At 51.5% G+C, this 15,791-nt stretch overlaps 1 protein-coding gene across 1 annotated transcript in view; it reads left to right on the top strand.

Annotated features, from left to right (window-relative positions):
- Positions 1–15,791, top strand: part of Chat (choline O-acetyltransferase) — a 56,326-nt gene continuing 40,535 nt past the window's right edge. The window contains exons 1-6 of the mRNA XM_004657846.2: positions 1–126; positions 2,006–2,109; positions 7,333–7,524; positions 9,318–9,436; positions 10,874–10,927; positions 15,223–15,403. Coding sequence (XP_004657903.2) covers positions 2,044–2,109; positions 7,333–7,524; positions 9,318–9,436; positions 10,874–10,927; positions 15,223–15,403 — 612 coding nt within the window. The 5' untranslated portion in view covers positions 1–126; positions 2,006–2,043. The remainder of the gene's footprint in view (positions 127–2,005; positions 2,110–7,332; positions 7,525–9,317; positions 9,437–10,873; positions 10,928–15,222; positions 15,404–15,791) is intronic.

Below are 15,791 nucleotides of genomic sequence, written 5' to 3' on the forward strand. Positions count from 1 at the left end.
GCGGAGTGCCCGATCCTTTCGTGGCTAACGCCCCTCCCTTGGTCCCTTCGGGCTCACGTCGTCGTCGTCCCCAGTCCTGCTTGGCGCGGAGCGGAGCGGCCGAGGCAGAAGCACCCAGGAGAGCAGGTGAGAAGGGCCGGGCGGGCGGCGCGCAAGGCAGAGGAGAGCAGGGGCGGAGAGCCGCGAACCCAGGAGCTGTCCCTCCAGAGGAGCTGTCCACGGATGGACAGTGCCCAGTATGAGAGGGCCCCAAGACTTTCGGAGCGCACAGCCTCCCAGACAGCAACAGTGGTCGGAGTGGGGGGGGGTCATTTAGGAGACTGCGGAATTCCACTGTTGGGGGTGCCTGGGCTGGGAAGAGATGGACGACCAGGGCTCCCCACTCCTCAAGTCCTTCTCATGTCCCCTAAAACGCATCTGCCAAGCCAAGCCTCGAAGTCCCTGCTTTCTGTGCTCAGCCTTAGGGTCTGGGAGCATCATCCCTGGCACAGAGACAAACCTAGCTCTCTCCAGACCTTCACTGGGAAGGTGAGGGAAGCCGGCTTCAGGTGGCTCAGGGAGGCTGTGATGCCAAGCTGCCAGGCCAGCCTGCTGTCGGGTCTTCAGGGTAGAGCCTTCCACAGCCAGGGTAATGGGAGCAGATGTGGTTGGGCACCAAAGCACAGAAGGGCAAACATACCTAGACCCTCTAGGCCTGGCCCCAAGAGCTGAGGAAGGAGCTGGGCAGGGGAACCACCAAGACGTCAGCTGCCTAAGGCCTGTGCTCCCCTCCACAATGCCGCACTGGGCCAGTGCTTCCCCCTTCCCACCACCGAGACAGGGCATCTGTGGGGCCTTTACCATCTTGACCTTGTTTTGATGGGCCTCTGAAAGGAATCACCCTAAACACTACCACCGTCACACCAGTGTCTAAGCACAGCCAGCCCCAAGGACCACCACACCTTTGGGAGTGCACAGGATCCTGCCTGCGGAAGGTCTGCATTCCCTACCCAGTCAGGCCAGGCTGTCCCTGGCTCCTCCATCCTTGGGCCTGATTCATCCATCTTTCTGGATGCTCTGTGCCCAGGGTGAGCTGATGCCAGGGCCTGGGCTGTGCTTGCCTCTGAGTAGAGCTGCTGCTGCTACTGACAGTGGCTCAAGCTAGATATCAGCTTTAGGCACTTGGGACAGAACAGAGAGTGGGTTGATGGGAAACCAGACTGTGTACCTATGCCAACTTAGGTCTAGGGAGCTCTGCAGGTAGAAAATATATACCCTGCAGCCTTAATAACCGGTCTGTGCCCATGGCTAGCTCACATCTATGTATCTTCCAGATTAGTCTGCCTTTTCCTTGACTGTCAGGAGGCGCTGAGGGGACCTGACCCACCTTCCTATATCATCACCTTCTCATGGCACCTTCCCTGGATGCCTGCTGCCCAGACACTACCCAAGTGACAACATGTCTAGGAAATTCTAAGGTCCCCTTTGCTCTAGACACAGCCCAGGCACCCAAGCAAACCAGAGTGTCAGTAGAGCACAGGACCTTGAAGGGCTTGAGGGCATTCATGCACACACTCACGCATATCCCTTTTCTCAGTTAACTAGCGTGCCTTCTAGTCCATTCTCAGCCCAGGCCAGGTACCCTAGAGGACACTGACCCCAGCAGGTAGGGTCTTGCCCTTGAGAGTTTTGCTGTCTAGTGGGAGAAAGAGATTTTAATGAGTCCTAGGTGGAAAGAAAATGCATGCTCTGGCCCTGGAGGATTGGGTGTGGCCAGGTCCTCCCGCACTGCCCTAGGGCTGAGAGTTAACCTTGGGTTATAGAGCAGACTCAGGAGAGCAGGTCCAAGCTGGAGGCTCACTGCGGGACTTGGAACTCAGAGAGGTCACTGTGGACAGGGTCCTGCAGTGACGCCCCTCTACAGATGCTGACCTCCTCACGGGGCGGGAGCAAGGCTGTGGGAGGTGAGGGGTTCATGGTAGGCATGGATGGCTCTCGTGCAATACTGCCCTTTCTCGGTTCCCAGGTCTACGCTTGTGCTACACCAGAGCAGAAATCATTAAGATGCCTGTTCTGGAAAAGGGACCCTGTAAGAAGTCTGTAAAAACTCCCGGCAGTGAGGATGAGCCTGTGAGTAACTTTTGGAGCCATCTTTCTCATTCCTGCTTTCTCCAGTCACATGCCCTGAGCTCCCACAACAGTCCTGAGTGGGACTGGTCCCCACATTTGCCTATTCTGAGCCCTGCAGCCTCCTAGACAAGCGACAGGTTTGAGGGAGTAGCCTTGTTACTGGCGTCTGGCTCCAGACGTTCTAACAGGCTAGGCTCAGTCACTCACCACCAATATGCCAAAGAGACATAGACAGTAAAATAAGCAATCAAGGCAGAGAAAGGAGATTCAATCGGTTGGCACATTAGGAAGAGGAGTGGATAAAAGGACCCGGTGGCCCTAAATCCATCTTCAGGGCATCGCCATGAGCTTTAGGCTTGACTAGAGGAGGAATTGGTGTAGGGGATAAGTATGCATAATTAAGCAGTCCTGGTCAAGATGCGATCTAGTTGATCAGTATCTCAGCTGTGGTTCTGCAAGGTGGTCAGAGGAAGTTATTACTGTAATTGCTGGAAGGGAGAAGTCTGGTTTTCCAATGATTCCCCTGCTCCAAGGTGCAACTTCGTCATCATGGATGTCTACTCTCACTGGGGGGGGAGGGGGGAGAGGGGAGGGTTCCGCTCTGCATCTGCTGACCCTGGGATGTCAGGTGACTTCCGGTTTGTCACCATGATTGGAGATGTGAAGGAGAGTCCAGAACAGGGCATTGTGAAAGCTCAGTAGCTCTAACTCGTATTGTGCCTACAGCCTTGCAGGGTGGTGAGATGGGTTAGGTACGATGATTTATTTTATTTTATTCATTGATTTGCAAGGAGAGAGAGAGAGAGTGGGAGGGAGAGAACAGGCATGGCAGGACCTCCAGCCACTGCAAACAAACTCCAGATACATGTGACCCTTGTGCATCTGGCTTACATGGGTCCAGGGGAATTGAACCTGGGTCCTTTGATTTCACAGGCAAACACCTTAACCGCTAAGCCATTTTTCCAGCCCTCAATAATTTTTTTTAAAAGACAGTTACTTTTTGAGTTTTTTTCATACTTATACAAGATCAAGCAAGAGTTTGACACAAAGTAAAGGAGACAGACAAAATGAAGGCAGGGATTCCAGGCTTACAGCCTACTATAAGTCATCTTATGGGTTCAAGTGCTTTCTCTCTCTCTTTTTAAAATTATTTTTAAATTATTTATTGATTTACTTGAGAGAGATACAGAGAGAAAGAGGCATAGAGGAGGAGAGAGAATGGCATGCCAGGACCTCCAGCCCCTGCAAATGGACTCCAGATGCATGGGCCAGCTTGTGCATCTGGCTTATGTGGATCCCGGGGAATCAAACCTGGGTCCTTTGGCTGTGTAGGCAAGCACCCTAACTGCTAAGCCATCTCTCCAGCCCCCAAGTGCTTTTTTTTTTTTTTTTTTGAGAGATAAAGCAAGAGGTAGAGGGAATTGGCACACCTGGCCCTTAGCCACTGCAAATGAATTCCAGATGTGTGCGCCACCTTGTGCACCTAGCTTATGTGGGTCTGGGGAGTTGAACCTGGTCCTTAGGCTTCACAGGCAAGCACCTTAACCACTAAGCCATCTCTCCAGGCCCCAAGTGCTTTTTATTCTTTATTTATTTTATTTATTTATTAATTAATTAATTAATTTATTTATTTTAGATAGATTTCCACTCTAGCCCAGGCTGACATGAAATTCACTATGCAGTATCAGTGTGGCCTTGAACTCACATCAATAATCCTACCTCTGCCTCCCAGGGCTAGGATGAAAGGCGTGTACCACCACATTTGGCTCCCAAGTGCTTTTCTTTTTGTTTGTTTGTTTTTTCTGAATGCAGCTTCTAAGTGCCTGCTGTACGCTCAGGGTGCTGAGGTATTCTGACAGCCAAATTTCCTTAACCCAAGGGCAGAAAGAGTTCACTCAGGCACCATCTCCTCCCTCCTCCAACCCCAAGACCTCCCACTGTGCCCAAGTTCTACTTCTGACGTCTTTGAGGCTGGATGCCCTCTCCTAAGCAGCCCTACCACATCCCAGCTGCTGCCCCTGGTTCGGCCCCCAAACATTAGGCATCATCTTTTCCTCTGGGCCGAGGCAGTGCCTCCCTCCCTGGGTAAGCACCCTACTACACTGACCAGCTTTCCAGAGACTCAGCAACACCTGATTTCGGGCTGCTGCACATGCCAGTCCCTCTGCCACACCCCTCTTCCCCTTTCTGGCTTTGTCAGAACCTTCTGGCTTCTGTCCTTGCACTTTCTCACCACACTGCCCAGTCTATGCAGCTGATGCACACCTCTGTGCTATCTCCGTTCTGTGGTATGGTTCCTTCTTTCTTTCCCCTGCACTGGGCCGGGGCTTCCTGGAAAGCATTATCTCCAAGACCAGGCCAACCTGGCTCACATGAACCACCCAGGAAGTAGGTATGGGCTCCAGAATGCCCAAGTCCCTGGTGATAGGGCCAGAGGCCCAGGAGTGTCTTGAGGGGAGCTTCACCTGTCACTGTTTCTTTCACCTGGGCTGAGCCCGAGCACTTGGTGAGGCCCCCATGAAAGCCGGTGGGGGTTCCACTTAGACCTGCATGTACTCTTCGCCAGGTTATCAAGTAGGCTGTGAATGTCACAGGTCCTTGCCTCCCGCTGCTCTGCCTCCACCCACCCATAAACACAAGATGAGGGACCAGAGTGACTGGGGCTGAGGGGAGGGGGAGCTCTGGCTTACTGGGAGTGGGCTGAGCAACCTGGGCTGCTGCTCAGACCTGTCCTTCACCTACAGTTTGGTGCTGACGCCCACCTCTGGCTGGAGGGGTGAACTCTAGAGGCAGGATCAGACAGGTGGGGACTCATTCACCCCTCAGCACTCACTGGGTCATGACCGAGGGGGGAGCCGCAGGAGTAGACAGATGTTTTCAACAACCCACTGAGGGCAGAGCGAACCCATGGCTACCTCATGGAAATTCAACTCATCACCTTACTAAGCAGAAAAACCAACGTCTGACAACTGCACACAATTTCACAATGCTATTGAAAAGTTTGCTCTCCCATTGCAAAGGACTGAGGGAAGAAGAGAAGGAAGTGAGAAGAGTGAGAGAGAGGGTAGCCCAAGAGAAAAGAAGGAAAAGAGGGGATTGGGTACAGCTCACGGGAGTGCTGGCCTAGCATGTGCAAAGCTCTGGATTCCAGAGAGTGAGAAAGGAAAGAGAGAGAAGAAGGATGAGGAGGAGGAAGAAAAGGAAAAGGAAGAGGAAGAAAAAGGAGAGGAGGAGACAGAGAAAGAGACAGACAGAGTTGAGGATAAGAGAAAGTTGGAGGAAGATGTTATATGACCTGGGACTAATCTCTTCACAAGGTGGATCTTAGTTTCCTCAACTGTAAATAAGACCCCCCCAAAAAAAATCCTTGTCCTTGGGTGGGCATCGTGGCACATGCCTTTAATTAAGACCAAAAAAAAAAAAAAATCCTTGGCCTTGGGTGGGCGTGGTGGCACACGCCTTTAATCCCAGCAGGCATCCCAGGAGGCAGAGGTAGGAGTATCATCATGAGTTCAAGGCCACCCTGAGACTATTTAGTGAATTCCAGGTCAGCCTGGGCTAGAGAGAGACACAGAGACACTACCTCAAAAAAAAAAAAAAAAAATCCCTGTCCTAGCTATGTGACAAATTGAAGACTTACCCAGGACTCCTAGGTGATTGTGGCTTGTCCACCTGGAAGGGCAGTACTTCTATGGGAAGACAGGGCTGAGGGAGGGGTTCTTGCTGCCTCTTACCACACTTGGGCCCCAGAGATAATAAACTTCCCTTGGGATTTCCCTTGGAGGGACAAGGCCTGTAATGTCACAACATTTTATGATCTGCCTACCAAGACCAGATAATTTATCTCTCAGGGAAGAGAAAGTTTTATTTTTGTCCTATGGGTGCAGTGCTGAGGCTTAGGGAGATCAGACAGGGAAGACTTCCACTGTCCCTATTCCAACCCTCATAATGAGTAAACATCCTGTCCGGCATTCATACCCGGTAGGAGCATGACAAGAAACTCGGGATAGGACGAGCCACCTGCACTTCTCTAGGAAACATTTGCAGAAGGCCAGTCCCTAGGGCAGCTGAATTGTTTCTACCCAAAGCCATCATATTAAAAAAAATTATTGATTTGAGAGAGAAATAAGCAGAGAGAGAGAGAGAGACAGAGAGAAAGAGAGAGAGGGACAGAGAGAAAGAGAGAGAATGGATGCACCAGGGCTTCTAGCCACTGCAAACAAGCTCCACACACATGCACTGCCTTGTGCATCTGGCTTATATGGGTACTGGGGAATTGAACCTGGCTCCTTAGGCTATGCAGGCAAGCACCTTAACTGCTAAGCCATCTCTCCAGCCCATCCAAAGCCATCTTTGATCTGTTCAGCTCTCTCCACAAGGGTAGCACCTTCTAGTGTAGAGATCATTTAGACCTTGGAGTCCGAGCTGAGAAACAATTTGCACATGAAGAGTGACCAGCAGCTAACAGTATCGTCAATCATCTGTTGTCTCGGACGTCCTTTGTGGATTGAAAGCACATTCAAATCTGTCATCTCTTTGATCCGGTGAGAGGATCGTTTCTCAAGGGAAGAAATGAGCATGGACAGAGGGACAGACCTAACCAGAGTCACACAAGTGAGCAGCAACAGGACCAAGGTGTGAGCCCGGATCTGTCTGGTTTTAACATCAAGGCCTTTTCCCCTGCACTTTGTGTCATCCTAGGACCCTAGTACAGTTAGGGACAGGGACAGCAAACAGGATGGTCCTTAATTCACAATTCTGCTGAGCCAATCCCAGTAAACAGATAGGTCCAAGGATAGGGGAAAAAGGTGAGACAGGGGGCTGGGCAGATGGCACAGCAGTTAATGGCTCTTCATTGCAGGCCTGCTGAACCTAGTTTGATTCCCTAGCACCCACATAAATCCAGATGCCAAGCTGAGTACTTGTCTGTAATCCTAACACACCCCCAGTGTTTGCAGTTTGCAGTGGCAAAACCCAAGGCAATCCTGTCTCAAAGAGGAGGCAGAAAGTGAAGACCCACATCCCAAGGTAACCCTCTGACCTCCACAGATGTGGAATATGTGGCACATGCCCATATACCCACCATACATCATACACATCCACACAAATACAAATAACAATAAATATAGGGCAGAATAAGAAACATCCTGGCATTAACTCAGGAACAGGCATGGGCCACACTAAAGGCAGCCTCTGTGAGTGCCTATGGACTCTCTTTTCTAGGTCTTGCCCAAATTGCCTGTGCCCCCATTGCAGCAAACACTGGCCACTTACCTGCAGTGCATGCAGCACCTGGTACCAGAGGAACAGTTCAACAAGAGTCGGGCCATTGTGCAGAGGTTTGGAGCTCCTGGTGGTCTTGGTGAGATTCTACAGCAGAAACTTCTGGAGCGGCAGGAGAGGACAGCCAACTGGGTAAGGTTGCTGGATGGGAGCCAACAATGGACAAGTGGCAAATGTGGAGATGGGAGGAAGGATGTGAGAGTGTGATAGGTAATGTATATGGGGTAGAGTGATAGGTAACATAGATGGGGTGGAGTAATAGGTAACATAGACGGGGTGGAGTGATAGGTAACATAGACGGGGTGGAGTGATAGGTAACGTAGACGGGGTGGAGTGATAGGTAACATAGACAGGGTGGAGTGATAGGTAACATAGACGGGGTGGAGCGATAGGTAACGTAGACGGGGTGGAGCGATAGGTAACGTAGACGGGGTGGAGCGATAGGTAACGTAGATGGGGTGGAGCGATAGGTAACGTAGATGGGGTGGAGTGATAGGTAACATAGATGGGGTGGAGTGATAGGTAACATAGATGGGGTGGAGTGATAGGTAACGTAGACGGGGTGGAGTGATAGGTAACATAGATGGGGTGGAGCGATAGGTAACGTAGACGGGGTGGAGCGATAGGTAACATAGATGGGGTGGAGTGATAGGTAACGTAGATGGGGTGGAGTGATAGGTAACATAGACGGGGTGGAGTGATAGGTAACGTAGACGGGGTGGAGCGATAGGTATCATAGATGGGATGGAGTGATAGGTAATGTAGATGGGGTGGAGTGATAGGTAACGTAGACGGGGTGGAGTGATAGGTAACATAGATGGGGTGGAGCGATAGGTAACGTAGACGGGGTGGAGCGATAGGTAACATAGATGGGGTGGAGTGATAGGTAACATAGACGGGGTGGAGTGATAGGTAACGTAGATGGGGTGGAGTGATAGGTAACATAGACGGGGTGGAGAGATAGGTAACATAGATGGGGTGGAGTGATAGGTAACGTAGATGGGGTGGAGTGATAGGTAACGTAGATGGGGTGGAGCGATAGGTAACATAGACGGGGTGGAGTGATAGGTAACATAGATGGGGTGGAGTGATAGGTAACGTAGATGGGGTGGAGTGATAGGTAACGTAGACGGGGTGGAGCGATAGGTAACATAGATGGGGTGGAGTGATAGGTAACAGAGACTGGGTGGAGTGATAGGTAACATAGACGGGGTGGAGTGATAGGTAACATAGATGGGGTGGAGTGATAGGTAACAGAGACGGGGTGGAGCGATAGGTAATATAGACGGGGTGGAGTGATAGGTAACATAGACGGGTAGAGGACAGGGCCAGAAGATAGAAATAGACTCGTCAGGGACTGACAGGCAGTGCTCAGACACATAAGGAAAGGCAAGGGACCAAACATCCAGGGTGGAGAAGGAGCAGAGAAAACAGGACATGGTATGGGATAAAGATGGAGGATGTGGGATGTAGTGAATTCTCTGTGGTTAAGGCACTTGTCTGAAAAGCCTATCGGCCCAGGGTTCAATTCGCCAGTACACACATAAAGCCAGATGCACAAAGTGGCACATGCATTTGGAGTTCATTTGCAGTGGCTAGGGGCCTTGGCATGCCCATTCTCACCCATTCTCTTTCTCTCTCTCCTTGTAAATAAATATAAATAAATAAATAAAATGTTTTTAATAATAATAATAATAATAATAAAAGATGGAGGATGTGCCTGGAGCACTGGGAAGGACGCAGGCCAGCACACAGCCAGAGCTGAGTGTATTATGGAATGAATGAATAATTACTGAGGGTCCCAGAGCTCCCTCCAGGTAGGGCGGTATAGGACTGGTGACCTCTGCTGACTGAGGCGCCCTGCCTGGGAGGGGATGTGTGCAGTGTCAGGGGTAACGACGCCCCTTCCCTTCGCTTGCTGGCAGGTGTCTGAGTACTGGCTGAATGATATGTATCTCAATAACCGCCTGGCCCTGCCGGTCAACTCCAGCCCTGCTGTGATCTTTGCTCGGCAGCACTTCCAAGACACCAATGACCAGCTAAGGTGAGGCCACGGTGCCGCCCCTGGGCTTGCGGCTTGGGAACCTGCCCAAGGTAGGAGGCCTAGCCCCAGTGCCAGGAGGGAGAAACCAAAGCTTGTGCATTGGCTGAGCTTGCTGGGGTCAAACACCGTTAAGACAGCAACGACTTGGGCCAATGGGGCAGGAAGGAGGTTAGGTACCTAGGCTTTAAGAAACACACGATCTTCCTCAAAATACACTGATGTGAGGGGCACACTGATGGGGGTCATGGGCCCTGAGAACTTCCACAGCAGTTTGACCTGGCTGCACCCTTTAAGCTGGCACATGTGTCATCTCAGCCGTGGTCCTGGCTGGCAAACACGGCTCCAGGTGCCTGAGTGTGCCTCTGTGCCCTCCGCGAGTCCCGCTCCAAACGGGCTCCAGTGGGGGGAGGGAGCGCCCCTCCCTGCCGGCACCGCTGCCATCTGCTGCAATTTCAGAGCTCACTGAGCCGCTGGAAAGGCCTCTGGGTCCTCCGAGGATGACAGCGGTGCTGGGGCGGAGGGGGCGTGCAGGGGAAGGGTCTCCCTGCTGGAGTCTGTCAGAATTCTGCTCTCAAGACCTGAATACGGATGGGCGCGGTTCACAGGGGGTGGAAGGGCAACATGGCCTGAGGAGAAGAGAGGGGGCCCCCCAGCCTCTGGCATGGCTCAGCAGCGCTAGAAAGACTGGCAGAGTAGACCGGGTGCATAGGCAGCCTGCCCCTGCCCGGCTCGGCCCAGCCCCACCACCAGGAGGAAGACTGTGCATGGATGAATTTCTGAAAAAAAAAAAACTCTTCTTCAAATTGCATGTGAGGGCCGTTTTCCCCCCTATGCAATTAAGCCAGGTCTCGTCATCCACAGACAGTTAAGATGGCACAGTCCCCAGCACTGGTCTCTGGAGATTTCCCTCCCAACGCTCGTTTTTTTACTTTTCATTAGCCACCAAGGGGGAATCAAATGACAGACTTTTTTTTTTTTTTCCCAAGAGGCTGGATTCCTAAGAACTCCAGGTGTCCAGGGCTGGTTCAGCCCCAGACTGGGTCTGGCCCATGGGGAACCCCAACTCCTCACCTCCCAAACCCTTTCCCTGCACTCACTCCATGTAATTTCCCGGCTCCTCTTCCTTCGTGTGTTTCAGGCTTCCTCTCCTGCCAGAGCTGAGCCATCCCCCAAAAGACCATTTGTAATCTAAGGCTCGTGGTAACCTGACAGCGTGGGGGGGGAGGGGCAGTGGGAACCACATCCCATTAGTGCACACGGGGCCTGGCATATGGCAGGAGATAGATGGGTGAGTTTGACATGGAGGGAGGGGCAGGGAGAGCAGAGAAGGAGAAAGGTAGAGAGGAGGAAGTTGGGGAGTGGGGGGTAGGGAAGGAAGAAGGGAGGGGAGCTGCACTGGGGAACCGCTGAGACTCACGTCGCTCTATCACCCCACAGATTTGCAGCCAGCCTCATCTCTGGGGTGCTCAGCTACAAGGCTCTGCTGGACAGGTAGGCCTGGGCCCAGCCTGGGAGGGGCAGGGCTCTGGGTGGGCATGCTGGGTGCACATGTGTCTCCCCACCAGCCTAGACAGGGAGTTTTGGAGGGTAGGGACCTGATCTCTTTCCAAGGGGGTGAAAATCTCCTACTCACTGCCACACATCACAATGGCCTTTAGTTGAGCTAGCCTGGCCATTAAGCTAGAGTAAGCACTGCCTATCTCTAATCTCAAAAATGCCCTTTCATATAGACGTCTCTCCTCCTGTAGTAGTGTGAATTAGATGGCTGGGGGTCTAGAGGTCCCCTGGAAGGTGGAGAGGGGTATGGTGTTAGAGTAAGCCGTGGAGAGCGCAATAGGGCCACTTGGGAGGGTTGGCCTCCCCACTCTGAGCTTCAGTTTACACACTCCTCCTCAGTAGTCATGGGGTGCTCCCACAGATGGTCAGAGCTGTGTAATCACAACTCCCCCACTCCCAACCAACCAACCCCAGGCACTACTTGCTTCTAATCTTCAGCAAGAAGAGTGAAGGGGCCTGGAGGTCCTAGGTCCCCAGTGGAAGACACTATAAGGACATCAAATGTTAGGATAAATGAGGGACCGAAAGCAGGGTTTTTTGTTGTTGTTGTTGTTGTTTGTTTGTTTGTTTGTTTTTGCCCAGATAAGGAAGTTGAAGCTCAGAGAGATTAAGTAACACACCCACGGTAACACAATGGAAAAGCGACAGAGCAAGGAGGCCTACAAGGGCAGCTCGCACTCTTGGATCCCGGTGGATCCAGCAAAATTTTTACTCAGCCTTGGAGCAGAAGCTCCAGGCAGGTCAGACCCACCGTCTCTCTGGAGGGAGAGTCAGAGAGGCTGAGCTTAGGTCCTCGGGTCAGCACACAGGAATCTGAATTCAGATGCTCACAATGACAAGAGCATTGACCCGGGGCCAGTCTGATGGCTGAGAACTACCGCCCCTGTCTGTCAAATGGGAAGACCAGCAGTAGCGTCCCTCTGGGGCTACTGTGACCGACGCTACTGAGAGGATGCCTGCGTGCTTTCAGCGCTGAGCTGGGCACACGGCGGGCCATCCACTACCTGTCCGGACCACACATCCTTCAACACGCTCCTTTCCCATGCCAGGCCAACAGTCCTGTGGACTGTTCTCTCCTGCCAGTCTCCAGAGCTGCCCCCACCCTCTTCAGAGCATGTCAGGTCTCCTAGAACTCACTCCTGTGCTCCCAGAGCATCTGTCTTCAGAGAGCCTGTCCCTTACAGCACCCTGGCTATAGAAAGGAGGAGGAAGGGCATCAGCCCTCTCCATGGAGCCTGGGGACTGTGGAGCATCCACCGCGGGCAGGTTTGACCCCCGGCTCTTGCACAGATGTGCATATGCGTGTGTGTGTGAGCAAACTACACACACACACACACACACACATTCATGCATACCTATATAAAAATTCCCATGTCCCATGCTTGCAAATATAAGTCTGTCAGAATGCCTGTTTGGGTCCTTTCCTTCCCTACTTTTTCTTCATTCCTTTGTTCCTTCTTTGCCCCTCTCCATCCTTCCTTCCTTCTGTTGTTTTCAGCGTATTGATATTGGGAAGATGAAGAGAAATTAGACTTTGTACCTGCTCTCAAAAGGTTCTCAGGCGTTGGGCAAGAGAAACGCAAAATCCAGTTCTAATCCTCCTCGGAGTCCCAGACAACTCCATTGGGTATTACCTTGCAGTTCCCTGCCCAGGCCCATCGGTTCCCTCGCCTGTCCTACCTTCTTACCAGCTAGCACATCCCTAGCTGGTAGGTCTAGGGACTCAGCGGTAGCCTGAGGTCCCTCTCTCTCCTGCACCCTGCCCCTCAGACCACACACGGCGCTCACATGTAGTTACCATCCCCCCTCCAGGGCAAGTTCCGAAGCCTCACATCACTTTCCCAGCCCAGCTACAGAATTCTTCCTTGTATTTCCTGGACTCCACGTTGGTTCTTTCCTTACATAACCAGGGTCATTAAAAAAGCAAAACAGGGCAGGATATGGTGAGGATCCCGTTCGCCAGTTGAGCACCTGCCTAGCACGGGTGACGCCCTGGGTTTGGTTCTTAGTTCCACTTAAAAAAAAGCAAAGCTGGGAGTGCAGCTCCGTGGTAGAGTGTGTGCTTAGCATGGGCGAGGCACGGGGTTCAGCCCCTTTCCCCCCACCCCCTGCCCCCGGGCATCGGAAAGGAAAAAAGCAAACATAATCCAGATCATGCACCTGCATGTTAAAGCCTCCTTCGTAGGGTTTCTACTGCAACAAGAATGAGGTGCCAAGTGCCAACACCACCGCAGCCCAGGGGTCCTGACCTTGCCTGCTTCCCTGGCCTTCTCTTCACGTAGCTGCACCCTCCCCTCCTGCCAGCTTCCTTCCTGCCTTCCATTGCTCACAGGTGCTTCTCAGATGATCTCTGGTGAAAGACCTTTATTTTTTAAACTTGGCCATTTTTTTTTTAAAAAAACACATCACACATTATGACAAAAATATTGCAAAGGCACAAAATACAAGACCACACGTTTTACAGTGCTGTAAGTACAGACATGCAAGTCTCCTCACATTGCTTTAGATGCTTCTGCATTCTAGCCTTCACCTTGTCACAGGTTAGTCCGTAGTTCAATGCCATCACGTGGAGTGACAGTGTCATGGGATATGGCTCCCTGCTCATTGCTGTAGCAGCATCTTAGCCTTTGGGCTCAGCTCAGTCAAGTAGGCCTCCAGGAGATGTCCCCTTTGCCTAGACCTCCTGCCCTGCCAGCCATTTAATCTTATTACCTGAAAACTCTCCAGTTCATAGCTCATAGTCTACTCCTGGGCAACGCATCCCTGGACACACGCTCAAGGACAGTATGAAAATAATGTCTGTTCGCCACTACTCTCCAGGCCCCCGAATGGTGCCTAGCATAGAAGACATGCTCAGCAAACTTTGGTGGCTGAAAGGGTGAAAGGATGCATATGCATCAATGAGTGGGCTGGATAAGTGCACGCTGAATAGATGGAGAGCAAGTGGATAAGTGCATGGACGGTAGGTGTGTGGATGGGTGGTTACATGTTTGTACGTGTGCACGATGGATGGGTGAATGGAAGGATGCGTGAATGTATATACAGCTGGCAGACAGATGAACGGAAAGATAGCAAACAGATATATGGAAGAATGGATGAGTAGGCGTGTCATGGTGATGGATGGATGGAAGGATAGAGTGAATGGACAGGTGGATGGATGAGTAGGTGGTAGATAGATAGATGAATGGGGATGGGAAGATGCATAATGGACAGATGGGTGAGCGGATGATAGATGAATGGTGGTGTAAGTGGGTGGACGCACGATGGTGGTACGTAGATGGTGGGTGGACAGATGGATGGGTTCATGATGCACAGATTGATGGATGCCAAGACGGACGGGATGATAGACACAAATCATTCAGAGACCCGATGATAAAACAACGCCCTACCTCGAACTTAGAGGACGCAAACAGAATATGAGAAAGAGCAGGCTCTTGAAGGAGGGATGTTCTAAATGGAGCATTGGCGTGAACTGGAGGATGGGTATGCCCAGAAAAGATGAACATGAACAAAGGTCTAGAGGAGTAGGTGGTGAGAATTGCATATGCGGTTCCCGAGACTGGGGTGAAGGAGGAACAGTGGGGCTTTTGAGGGAATGTTGAGCATCTTCATGGGCCATGGATGTGAGCTGCCCAGTATATATTGCTTTTTCTTTTTTTTTTACGTATTTTTTAATTGTTTTGTTCATTTTTATTTATTTAGTTGAGAGTGACAGACAGAGAGAGAAAGAGGCAGAGAGAGGAAGAGAAAGAGAATGGGAGTGCCAGGGCCTCCAGCCACTACAAACGAACTGAAGACACATGCGCCCCCTTGTGCATCTGGCTAACGTGGGTCCTGGGGAACCGAGCCTCAAACCGGGATCCTTAGGCTTCATAGGCAAGCACTTAACTGCTAAGCCATCTCTCCAGCCCATATATTGTTTTTTACTAAAAATTAAATTTAATGTAATTAGAAATTAAGTTACATTTAATTGAAAATTAAAAATGGAGACCGACTCTGCCATTGTTTAGTTCTGGATTTGGTGCCCCCATTTAGCCTAGTCAATACAATAGAGGGTTGAGGTGCAGCTCAACCTGCCTTGCATACACAAGGCTCTGGGTGTGACCCCAAGCACCTCAAAAAAAAAAAAAGGTCACCAAAGGACTAAGTCTGACTCCTTCTCTTCTCCATCCTATCTCAATTTCCTGCCTTTCTTATGTTCTCCCCTCCCCCACCGCCTACCCCCACAGCCACTCCATCCCCACTGACTCCGCTAAGGGCCAGCTCTCGGGGCAACCCCTCTGCATGAAGCAGTACTGCAGGCTCTTCTCCTCCTACCGGCTCCCTGGCCACACTCAGGACACACTGGTGGCCCAGAAGGGCAGCATCATGCCGGAGCCTGAGCATGTCATTGTGGTCTGCTGCAACCAGGTAAGTGGCCCCTTGTCGGCTTTGCAACCTCTCAGACCTGGGGAAGGGGAAGGCATGCAGTGGCCAGGTGTGTCCATCTATTCCTGCCTCTTCACAGGTACTCAGGACAGTCCCCTGAGTCATACAGTGAGCTGGGGATGTAGTAGCCGCCAAGGTCTCCCATCAGCAACCCGTCCATTTCTCTCCACTGGCTATCTTTTAAGAGTGGTAGGAATATTCAGTAAGGAATACAGCCACGGGGCTTTTACCTCAACTCCAAGGAGCCAGGCTGCGCTAAAGAATGGACTGATGAACTGAGTGAGGGTCATCAGTGAGGTCCAGGGTGTCCTTGGCTCTGTCACCTGCCCATCTATTTATTTCCTTATAGTCCATGACCTTCCTAGAGACT

This window comes from Jaculus jaculus, chromosome 18 (assembly GCF_020740685.1).
Source record: "Jaculus jaculus isolate mJacJac1 chromosome 18, mJacJac1.mat.Y.cur, whole genome shotgun sequence".
Taxonomy (NCBI): Eukaryota; Metazoa; Chordata; class Mammalia; order Rodentia; family Dipodidae; genus Jaculus; species Jaculus jaculus.